The sequence below is a fragment of the Propithecus coquereli genome, unplaced genomic scaffold, assembly GCF_000956105.1.
Source record: "Propithecus coquereli isolate 6110/MARCELLA unplaced genomic scaffold, Pcoq_1.0 Scaffold39, whole genome shotgun sequence".
Lineage (NCBI taxonomy): Eukaryota > Metazoa > Chordata > Mammalia > Primates > Indriidae > Propithecus > Propithecus coquereli.
The window spans coordinates 6412824-6424374 of record NW_012149618.1 but is presented as its reverse complement, the minus strand read 5'-3'; the positions used below and the strand labels follow the sequence as shown (position 1 = coordinate 6424374).

The window sequence follows — 11551 nt, the reverse complement described above, 5'->3', positions numbered from 1 at the left end:
GTTGCCAAGAGCACCTCCCCCCAAAATTGCCTCCAGGCATTACCAGATGCCCCTGAGGGAAAAAACCACTGGGTTGGGAGCCATCGGGTTAGATTAAGGTGACAGCTTCCCCCTTGCTTCTCCTGCCCCTAAGCCCCTTTCTTGCATGTGGTCATTCACCCAGGGTTCCCCGTCCCAACCCAGCCTTCGACGGCTCCCTATTGTCTACCACAAAAACCAGGCTCCCAGGCCTGGCACTGGAGACATGTCACAACCCGGCTCCAGCTTGCTGTGACTTTTCCAGGAACCATCTCTCTGCTCCCGCAGGACGGAGAGGCAGCTGCCTGAGTCAGACAGGAAAAGGGAAAGGAAGCCGAGGTGTTGATTTCACTTTAGGCATGGCCTCCAGGCTGAAAGTGGCATAAGCTGCTCAAGTGGCATTTTGTGAAGCGTTGTGAGTAGGCGACACACATCTCTCTCTTATGACTGTGAGTGGGCAGTGCTCCCGGGCATCCCAGCAGCCGGAATGTTGTCTTCCCCTTTCCCTGGGGCAGGAGTTTACTTGGACCATGTCCAGCAAAGCCGGGGCGTTGCTGGTACTCCATATCTTTGGCTGCATGAGGAAGTAGGAGGAAAGGAGCCATGGGCTCAGAGAGGGGTCCTGCGATGCCCTGGACCTCAGGGGAAGTGGCCAAGCCAATAAAGCTTGGACTGGGGGGCGGTAGTGCCCATCCCAGCTGACCCTCCCATGGTGGGAGAAAAGGAGGAAGAAGCAGCCATCTGTGGGCAGCTCAGGGCCGTGATGGGAACCCTCTGTAAGTGAGCAGAGTGTTCTTTTCCAGAAGCCGGTGCTAAGCTGCCGCTGCTCTCAGCAGAGAACAGCTGGGTTCGTAGCAACAGTGAATTTAGGAGACTGGAAGCACACTCTGAGAGGGGAAGACATTCAGTCCACTTCGGCAGACTGCACCCGGCCCCTGGGCACCAGCCGCCTGGGGGTGCACGTGGGGCTGTGCTCAGTTAGCCTCAGCCCCGCTCTCCGGCTGCCCATGGCCCAGCGGCCGCTCTGGGTGTGTTTCTGAGTGTTCTGAAGGTGTCAGTCCGCTTTGGACTGATAGCAACGCACGCAGCCATGTCAGCTAAAATCATCCGTGAGACAGGTTGAAAGTGGGGGGGATACACTGTCATAGGACCGACTTATGGGACCTTTCTCTTCCTTTCAGGGGCCTCTCCTCCTTCCTACACAAACCACCAGTCTGTCCTTCCACTTCCCAGCCCCTTCTGCTAATGTTGTGCATTGGCGGGTTCTCTCCTCTTACCCCCACAATGCACCTTCGGCGTTCCCACCTGTGTCCTCCTGCTCGTCCTGCCTCGTGGCCTGTCCAGGAGTCACGTCTGCCCCTCCAGCCCCTAAACATGACTCCTTCAGCCCTCTCTGCCCCCACCTCTTCTATCTCTGGGAGGCCATATCAGAGAAGTGTCATAAGAGCCTATTAAGTAGGTATTACTATTATCCCCATTTTACAGACGATGACACCAACGCTCAGAGAAGTTATCCAAGCTCATACACTTGCAAGTGACAAAGACAATTGGAAAATCTGGCTGCGTACCATGGCTCTGCTCTTGCTGATGCTGGCAGAGGCAGAGCTGGCTCCAGGCTCTTTTAGACAAGTTTAATCATGGGAGAAGACACCTGCCCCTGAGGTTCCTCTTCTAGGTTGTAAATATTAAAACCATAGATCAGCTGCTCCTTGACAGGAGAGAGTGGCAAGAGATTCTTCTTTGTGGCCAGTTTCCAATGACGACCTTTGTGAAAAGACAAACAAAGATCATGCCCCCATGGCGGGGCCTGGGGTGGGGCAGGCCACAGTAGTCCCCGCCCTGACTTTATGGGAACTGGGCAGGAGTACGGATGGAGCCCACAGTGCCGATGCCGCACCAGCCCCCCTGCTCCCCACCCTGGCCTGCATGCACAAGCTGGGTCACTCCCCTCTAGATGGTCCCCCTCATTCCTAGGGGAGTGTACTAGGGACACAGTCCACCCTCAGAAGACAAACCCTCGAATGAGATCCACAAAGGTCCTGGAGTCAGGCTGGGCCATTTGTGGGGGGATTCTGGGGTCCTAGACTGTGATGTAAAGGCACCAGAGAGTGGGGACCGGGAGCTCTGAGCTCTGGTTCCAGCTGGCCACTCTCTCTGCAGGCAGGGTGAGCCCCAGGCACGAGGTGTCCTCCTTGTTGAAAGGAGACTGTTTCTCCTCCAGCTCTGACACTGGCTCACATCTCTGTTCCACCCCCAGCCCCATCCATCCCTCTGCCTTTCCTCCTTCTCTTGGCTGCCTGTCAACCTTGGGAGCCGCATGTTTAATCTGAGTGTGTATTGGAGATGTCAGCAAACCGATGCCCCAGGTGAAATGCGAGAGAAATACATCATCCATTTGTAAACATGTGAAGCTTAAGGAGTCTCCAGGTTAACAAGTTTCCTTGTAACTTTACTGGATGCTCTAGAAAAATATCTGTGAAAGGTAGAAAGAAGACAGGTGCACCAGTCTGGTTTCCATCCCAATTTAAAGGGAGGGAAAAATATAAATTAAAATATTTTTAGGCCGGGCGCGGTGGCTCACGCCTATAACCCTAGCTCTCTGGGAGGCCAAGGCGGGTGGATTGTTTGAGCTCAGGAGTTCGAAACCAGCCTGAGCAAGAGCGAGACCCCGTCTCTACTAAAAATAGAAAGAAATTAATTGGACAACTAAAAATATATACAAAAAACTAGCCAGGCATGGTGGCGCATGCCTGTAGTCCCAGCTACTCGGGAGGCTGAGGCAGGAGGATCGCTTGAGCCCAGGAGTTTGAGGTTGCTGTGAGCTAAGATGACGCCACGGCACTCTAGCCCGGGCAACAAAGTGAGACTCTGTCTCAAAAAAAAAAAAAAAATATTTTTATTGTGTCCTGCTACCTGTGACCCAGCAATTCGGGCTACTGGCCGTGGAGCACGCACACAGGCAGCTGGGTACCCCAGGTGGACGAGGTGAAGATAAAGCTCTTCCCCAAACCTAGACTCGCGTTGGCACCTCTAGGCGTGTGAGCCCAAGTCTGCCAGTGGGACGGGATGCCAGCACGTCACCCTTCTGCGCTTTGTCAGCACAGCCTTCGGAGTGGCCTCCTCTGGCAGAGCTCCTGGGCAGTTTTCCAAAGGCAGGACTGTAGGGCTGTCTCTCTTCCTGTTGGCTCCTCCATCACCATCCTCAACGCAGCAGGCAGTAACTGAGCATTTGCTAAATGGAAAGCGCTGCTCTGGGCACAGATAGGTGTTAACCCGATTATTCCTTACAGCGACCTTGCAAGGGGGTGGGAGCGGGGGTGGGAGGGGATATTTTCTTCCTTTTGCGTAGGAGGGAACTGAGCTGCAGAGAGTGAGCAACTCACCCAAGGTCACAAGGTTAATAAGCAGGCGAGCAGGGATTCCAGCCCGGGCAATTGATCGCCCCAGAGCCCAGCAACGTGACCCAACACGCACGGGTGGGTTTTTAATCACACATATAAGTGAATTCTTGCAATGTGAGAGGAAAGGACAGGATGGGCTGAAATTAAGAAAAGACCCCAAGAGCGGGTCCATGGAAGGTCCTGCAGGGAGGAGGAGTGTGGTTAGGAGCTTCCCAGGTCGCCCTGCCGCTTCCCGTGACAGGAGCTTCCCGGGGCTGAGGCTGGTGTCTGTGCAGCTGGTGCAGCAGCGCCCAGCATGGCCGGTCACCGCCAGTTGCTGCAGCGGACCCCTCAGAGAGGCAGGTGGAGCACGAGGCCGGCTGACTTAAAGGTTCGGTTGAGCTCAGGCTCCTTCATTCCAGACACCTTGTTTGAAGAGAGAGTTTCAAAGGCACGTTCCATGGGCTACTGAGTTGCCCACTGTGGCCTAAGAGGTTAGTCGAGGCCCTGGATACTCTTAGCTCAGGTTCCATCTTACCCAGACGGCCCAAGTTCACAGAGGGAGCCCCAGGTCTGTTCCTGGCCTTGCCCAGAGTAACCACTGCCCCTGCTACTGGGGTACTCCCTGCTCCCTCCACAGTGCCTGTCTCCAGAGATGCCCTCTGAGCACAGAAGTTCTTAACGTGCCCCAGCTTGGACACTCCCCTCCCCGTTCACTGGGGAGCCTCCTCCTCCTCAGCCCCTGGCCAGCCTGTCCCAGCAGGGCCCAAGGCTGCCCACACCAGCCTCCCAGTGGCCTGTGGGTTCCCCTCCATGGCTTGGCAGGGGGTGGGGAGGGACTTCCATCACCACGGAGGCCTGTGCCTTGGCCAGTCCCCCATGGAGCCATCGGCCGAGGGCTGGGCACTCACTGATGGGCACTCACTGATCGAGCCTCCTGAGCAGGCGCTGCCTTCCCGGGTCCTTTCTGACTCCAGGATTCTTTCAATAAGCCCCCTCATCATGGGTCATGCCGGGAAGTCTGGCAGGGGCAGGCCGCAGAATGAGAAAAACGTCAGAAACCGTCTCCTTGCTTCCCCTCTCTCCTCTCGCAGACAGCCAGAGATCAGCCCTCCTCTGGGAATCCTGAGGCTAAATTATTTAAATGCCGCGAAAGCACCAGCCAATGGAAAGTCCACTGAGCCTAAGGGCTTCAGCTTTCTGTGCCTGTTCACACACTCCCCGCGGGGGCTTGGAGGCGATTTCTTCTGGCCTGGCCTGGGGTGTGTGCAAGCCCACATGTTCCCTCCTCCAAAGGCATTGGTGGGCAGGGGGTCTCAGATCTCAAAAGAACCCCCATCCCCGGTACTTCCAGTTTCCAGACCCCTAGGATATTAAAAAGGAAGAAATGCAAAGTGGGCTTTCAAAACGGCAGTTTATTTTAAGCTTTTATGTTTAATCACTTAATGCTTTTAACACAGAGAGTACAATGCCATTGTACTATGGTGATCAGATCATTTTGAAATGCTAATTCATGGTTCCCTGCATGCTGTAGAGTCAAATAATGGGACACAAGGAATGAACCTCATCTTCTTTCCATATCCTGACTGTCTGTTTAGCCTCATTTCCAGAGAATGGCAAGAGTCTAAATTTGAGGTCAGTGACCTCAAGGCAAATGTCTTCCTGGCAGCCTAGCCCTTAGACAGACCCTTGGGCCCTTCTCTCTCCTCACCACAGGTCAAGGAATATTCTGGGCTTACACTCAAGGGCCCACATTCTAGATCACATTCCAGATATGTAGAACCCCAGAATCCCCCACCCAAATGGCCCAGTCTGACTCCAGGACCTGCGTGGGTCTTATCCCAGGGTTGTCCTCTGAGGACGGACTGTGTCCCTAGTACACTCCCCTGGGCACAAGGGGGACCGTTTAGAGGGGAGTGACCCAGCTTGTGCATGCAGGCCAGGGTGGGGAGGGAGGGGGGCTGGTGTGGCATCAGCGGCGTGGGCTCCATCCGTACTCCTGCCCAGTTCCCGTAAATGTCAGAGAGGAGACTACTCTCTGGCCTGCCCCACCCCAGGCCCTACCACTGGGGTGTGACCTTTGTCTTTTCATAAAGGTCATCATTGGAAATTGGCCACAAAGGAGCATCTCTTGCCACTCTCTCCTGTCAAGGTGCAGCTGATCTATGGTTTTAATATTTACAACCTAGAAGAGGAATCTCAGGGGCAGGTGTCTTCTCCCATGATTAAACTTGTCTAAAAAAGCCTGGAGCCAGCTCTGCCTCTGCGAGCATCAGCAAGAGCAGAGCTGTTGGAGAGAGTTGGTTGGGGACCACTTGCTAGTATACGACCTTGGACAACCTCTCCGAGCCTTGGTTGCGTCATGTGTAAAATGGGGATATTAATAATACCTACTTAATAGGATTCTCACGAAGATTAATCTGTGTAAAGTTGCCAGGACAGTGTCTGGCACACCATAGGCACTTAATAAATGTTAGCCATTGGGAATTAACGGTAGCAGCATGGTTAGTGCATCACCCCTGTGCATACGGACCTCTTGCCCCTTTCGGCTCATTCTGGAGGAAGGCAAGAGGGACATATAGAACAGTGACGTTCAGAAGGCCAGAGAAGAACTTCTTGATATGTCTGCAAGAATATATTTTATGCCTTTTTATCATAGAGAATTTTAGATATATGGGTATGTGGATACCGAAGTCGAATAGCGTAAAGAGCCCCCATGTACCCATTGCCAGGCGGCGAGAATTACCAACTCACGGGCAGTCTGGTTCCATCTATATTGCCATCTGCTTCCCAGGGTGAATTTATTTAGTCTAGGTCTTCTCCCAACACCAGCAGTTTGAAAAGGGACAAAAGAATCCTTAGGCAGGAGCCATCTTCCCACTGAGCTGGTGGCCTCACTCAGGGATGAGGGGACAGGGGAAGGCCCAAGATTAGGAGAGAAAGCTGTCATTGTCCAGCAAGTCAGGTCACCTCAGGGTGAAGGTGCGCTGTATGGTCAGGACGGCAGAAGGGCTTGGGCCTGTGGGGGAGGAGGAGGACACAGCCAGGTCCCAGAAAGCCATTAAAGATGTTCAGTGGACCGTGGCAGTCAGGAGAGGACCTAGGTGGGACCAGGGCGGGGCTGGCAGGAGGCGGGCAGGGCAGGTGCAGACCAGGAGGCGATGGCCGCCATGTCTGCAGGGGCCTGGCCTGTTCAGGGGCCTTTTGCATTCTTAGGCCAAGGAGAAGTAGCCCACACGTGGCCTGGTTCGGAGGCTGACGTCAGCTGGTTGGCAGGGATTTCGGGGAAAACAGATGCTTTCACAGAGTCCTGCAGCTTCCCTCGGGGGTCCAATTCGGGAATCATCTTCTTTGCCCCTGCCAGAGGCAAAGGGCAGATGTGATCCCCATTTTATAAGCTGGGGAAAAACCTCTTGTCCAGATTCACATTTTGACAGCCATTATGGCAGCACTTTCTGCCCTCCAGCTTAAGAATGCAGGAGTACTTGTGGCTTCATAAGCCACAGTTACTCCGATCTCTGGCACTTTGGAGGAAATATGTTGGAATCATCCCTCCTAATGCACCTCCCAGAATGCCGCTTTTCCCTGTGCCATCAGGTCTCTGCTTGTCAGTCTCATTTCTCGGCTTCTCTCCCTGCAGGAGTTCAGGAGCCAAATGACCTATTACACTGGCATGCTAGGGCACATGTACCTCTTGAAATCATGTGATTTCTCATAATTTTCTTCCCTCAGTTCTTCATCCCCTGCCCTGGAACCTTTCCTGGCTCCCTTTGTCCCTCTATCTGCCTCTTGGCATAGCGCCCATGTGCTCAAGACACTGACTAGGACTCCCTTTCAAAGAAGAGGGCACGTTCTAAAGACAGCTGGTGGGGAGGGATGCCCTTCCAGGTGGGGAACAGACTCCCCTCGAGACATTCTCTCCAAACACAGAAACTGGACCACACAGCTCAGCCGAGATGTTGTTCGGGCTCCTGTCCGAAGCCCAGAATTGTTCAACAACTCCCAGGGGCAGCCGGCATGGCCCAGGCCCAGTCCCCTCCACGGGGTGTGGGGTGGAGACTTCCATGGGGCTGTGACCTTCAACTCTCTGGCACTTGAGTAGCATTTTCCAAGGTGACCTTGTTGACAGCCAGTGCCTGCTGGGACCCCCAGGACTTCTTACAAACTGTACTAATCATCACGTGCATGCTCGGTCCAGTGCCACTTCTTAGATCCTGAGCGACCTTCCTGGCCTCTTCCTCCCCAGGTGTGGGCCTTCACATACACCCAGCAGATCCTCCAGGAGGAGCTGTGCCTGTCAGTTGTCACCTTGTTCCCTGGTGCTCCTGTAGTTCTTGCCCTTTGCAAGAATGAAGATGCCAGACAGGTAAGTGCTCAGGGGGCTTCTGGGGCGTGGCCGCCTTTCATAACGTGACTGCCTGTGTGGGCCTAAGTTTCCTGCACAAGACAAGAGAGAAACTGTTATAAGAAGAGTTAATAAGAGAGAGGTCCTTGTGTTAGGAGAGGGAGAGAGAGTGCCATCTCGGATACCCTCCCTGGTGCCAGAAGCAATGGCAGGGTCAACCCCTGCGGGACAGCTTGCCACATGAAAGCCTGTTGACCCAAGCTGACCATACCATGCCCATTCTTGTGCTGTCCTGTCCTTGCTCTGCCCCCCACCTGGGATCGCAGACAAAAATCTCCAAGCCACAAGGATGAGTGAGACTCGACCCTTTGCTTTCAAAGCCTTGGGCTCTGGCAGTGTGTCCACCAAAGTTCCTAGTGTTCTGGATGCACCGAGTGCCCAGTTCCCCTAGCAGCAAAGTGGTGGCTGCCAACTGGGTACTGGCATTAGAGAGACCGAGATTCAAATGTGAGTTTTATGGCCCATTGGCTGTGTGACCCATGGCAGGTTACTAGACCTTTCTGAGCTTCCGTTTCCTCCTCTGTGAAATGGGGTTGGTGATACTCACTCTGCAGGGCAGCTGAGATGGTCTCCATGCAGTACGGAGCTCAGTGCCTGCTCAGGGTCTTGCCCAAGATGCGTCCAGCCCCTCCCTCCTTGTCACGCTGGGTGGAGTGGGGAACCGCAGCGTGGGGCCTGCCTTGCCGCTGCTGCTGTCCCCAGCCTCCCCAACTTCCTCGTGACCATGCAGATACCGCGTGTGGATCGTTTCTGTGGTCGCTCCTGTGACTAACTCACTTCAGGTTTTCTGGCCTATTGCTTGGAAAGTTATTGCCTCCTAATGATCTTCCCTAGTAAACATATTGATTTTGCTTTTAACTTTTTTTATCCAATTAAACAAAAAAACCCAACAACAATACCTGGCAGAACAATTAGTTGCAGTTTTAGTGCTCCATGAGACCGTGAAATCAAGTCTCGGGGTGACCCCAGACGAGCAGTATCAACCTTTCTGAGATTTCCAGAACTCCCGATATGATCAATGGGACCAGGGGATCTAGCCAGGGAAACCCAGTTCATCCTCTCTCCTCTCTGTCCTCTCAGCAATGGACCAAGACCGGTTCCCGCATCGAGCACATAGCATCCCGCCTCTGCCTAGACACGGACATGTTCGGTGATGGCACTGAGAACGGCAAGGAAGTCGTTGTCAACCCGTGTGAGTCCTCACTCATGAGCCAGCACTGGGACATGGTGAGCTCTTGAGGACCGTTGCCAGACACAGCGTGGCCCTCGCGTGGCGCTTCCCTGGACCAGAACAGACTGGAGCAGCCCACGATGACCCCAGACACCCTGACTGGGAGGTGGAGGCAGAGCCCCCAGTACAGGGGCAGCTGTCTCAGGGAGGAAACGATCGCAAGGCAGTGGGGCTCAGAGACAAATCCCACGTGTTCCCAGTGCTGTCAAGTTCCAGCGCTGGCCAGCTCTCCCCCCGAGCGATATCTGGACACAGATCTGATGGGAAGTGTGTGTTGTTCCCTTTCTTACAAAAGAGGCACCGTGGCGGCAAGAGAGAAAAAACCTCCTTGTCACCAGGCCAGGACTAAACAGAGAGATGAAGAATGAGGGTTTTTTCCAAAACAAATAAAAATAACCTTAGAAGTTGTCTCTGGGTCTCTTACTCTGTTTCCTCTGATGTGGGCTCAGGGCTAAGCTGAGTCCTCCACTGGATGGAGGTGTGGGGCGGGGGTGTCTTGTGGCACAGTGGACAAAGACCACAGGGAGATGGGGAGGCCGGTGCCCTTGTCCTGGGCCACCAACCAGCCATGTGATCTTAACAAGACATGTGACTTCTTTGTCCCACCACTTCCTATTATGTCAGAGGGGGGCATAGGACCAGATCAGTGGCTTTTGCTGATGACATACATCTGACGCATTTGGGGAAATTGTCTCTAATTCGGAGGCCCTGGGTTCCCCTGTGGAGATCCTGGTGTAGTAGGTCCAGCACAGGGGCCAGGTGTCTCTGCGGATGACGATGCCCTCATTGGTTACAAACACCTTATGGTCTGTGGCCATTAGCCTTGGAGTTTCTTACTCCAAGAAATCCCCAGAGTGCTCTGGGAACTGGTGATGGTGGCTGTCCATTCTTACTAAGGTTTAAGAGAAGAACCAATTCATATTGCTTTCAAGTTCCCAAAATATGCCCATACATTCTCTGCCCAGGTAAGTTCACCACGTGTTGATGAGTATCTTCCTTATCCACTGCTGCATAACAAATTACCCCGAAACTGAGCAGCTTAAAGCAACACATATTTATTGCCTCCCTTTTTCTGTGGGTCAAGAATCCAGACACAGCTTCATAGGGTCCTCTGCTTCGGGCTGTCTCACAAGGCTACAGTCAGGGTGCTGGCCGGGGCCGCAGTCATCTCAAGGGTCAGCTGGGGCAGGCTGTGTCTCACGCCCACTCAGGGGTGGCTGGCAGGACTTTGTTCCGGGCAGGCAGTCAGCCAGAGGCCGCCCTCAGCTCCTCACCATGTGGGCGTCTCTCGCTTTGCAGCCTGTTCATCAAGGCAAGCAAGCCAGGAAGGCGAGACGCCAGCAAGATGCAGAAGTCACAGCCTTTCACAACCTCATCCCAAAAGTTGCCTCCTCTCACTTTTAACATCTTCTGTTTGAGAGAAGCAAGTCATCGGGTCCAACCCAAACTCAAGGGAAGAGGAGTGCACAAGAGAGTTAATGCCAGGAGGCAGCTATTGTTGGGAGCTGGTTTAGAATCCACTTGCCACAGTAACTATTATATTCGAAGCAGGTATCCATCTCCCCTTCATCCAGAAAGCCCTTCAGTGATGGGAATTTGTTCAAGCTCATCATTATAAAATCCATTACCGCAGACTGCGCTAGACTTGGAGAGCGAACAGCTGAGTGTGTACAGACCCGACCTCTGTGGCTGCGTTCATGTGTTTGTGCAGTTCTCCCGTTGCCTGCCGGAGGTAGAATGTGGCTGTTTTGTTGGAGCCATTTCGTGCCACACTGGGCTAAGGCAGGCAGGCCATGGCTAGATAAAGCTGTCTACAGAAGACGTTCTGGTGGCTCCTACACTATGTGTCTTCGGAGTTTAAACCAGCCCTGCAGAGAAGAACGAGAACCTTCCGCCCAGTAGTGAAGCAGAAACTGTATGAGAGTAAATACGAGAGAGCCTGGAACTGTCCTCATCTGTCTACTTGTTGCCCTCAGCGTATGTGCCTGTCTTCGAGCCCCCAGGTGGCAGTGAAGATGTCTCCAGCCTTTCTTTATCCCCAGCACTGGGCTGGGCACCTCTGCCTCTCAGTGGACGTTTTCCTAAGTGGATGATTGACAAACTATTCCTTGTCCCAGGCGAAGTGACTTTACTTACATTTTGCGACCCCTATAAAGACACAGAATGCAGGTGGTCTTAGGTTTCTCAAACACCCAAGGGAAAGGGGACAGAGGAAACACTCCTTATCTCAAACCCTTTCGATGTGGCCCAGCTGTCCTGCTGATGTCCCTTCCCAGGAAAAGACCATGGGATAATCATGAAGAGTCACCCTGAAGGACATGGAGGGTAACGTGCTAATGGAGATGCAGGTGGCTCACATGCGAGGTGCAGGGCGTGCATCCTGAGGCCTCCTTAGTGGAAAATGGAAGTTAAAAACTCTGGTGATGCACATAGGAATCCCATAACCATGTAGGGTTACTCGAATGCTCTATCCACTAACCTGATGTTGATGCAGCCAAAACGAGAGTAGTTGATTTA

The 11551-nt window shown here is 53.5% G+C and overlaps 1 protein-coding gene across 1 annotated transcript in view; it reads left to right on the top strand.

Annotated features, from left to right (window-relative positions):
* GALNT14 (polypeptide N-acetylgalactosaminyltransferase 14) overlaps nt 1-9449 on the top strand; it is a 207417-nt gene extending 197968 nt beyond the window's left edge. Inside the window, exons 14-15 of the mRNA XM_012652433.1 lie at nt 7645-7764; nt 8884-9449. Of these exons, the coding sequence (XP_012507887.1) occupies nt 7645-7764; nt 8884-9042 (279 nt within the window). The 3' untranslated portion in view covers nt 9043-9449. The remainder of the gene's footprint in view (nt 1-7644; nt 7765-8883) is intronic.
* Nucleotides 9450-11551: the final 2102 nt, after the last annotated feature.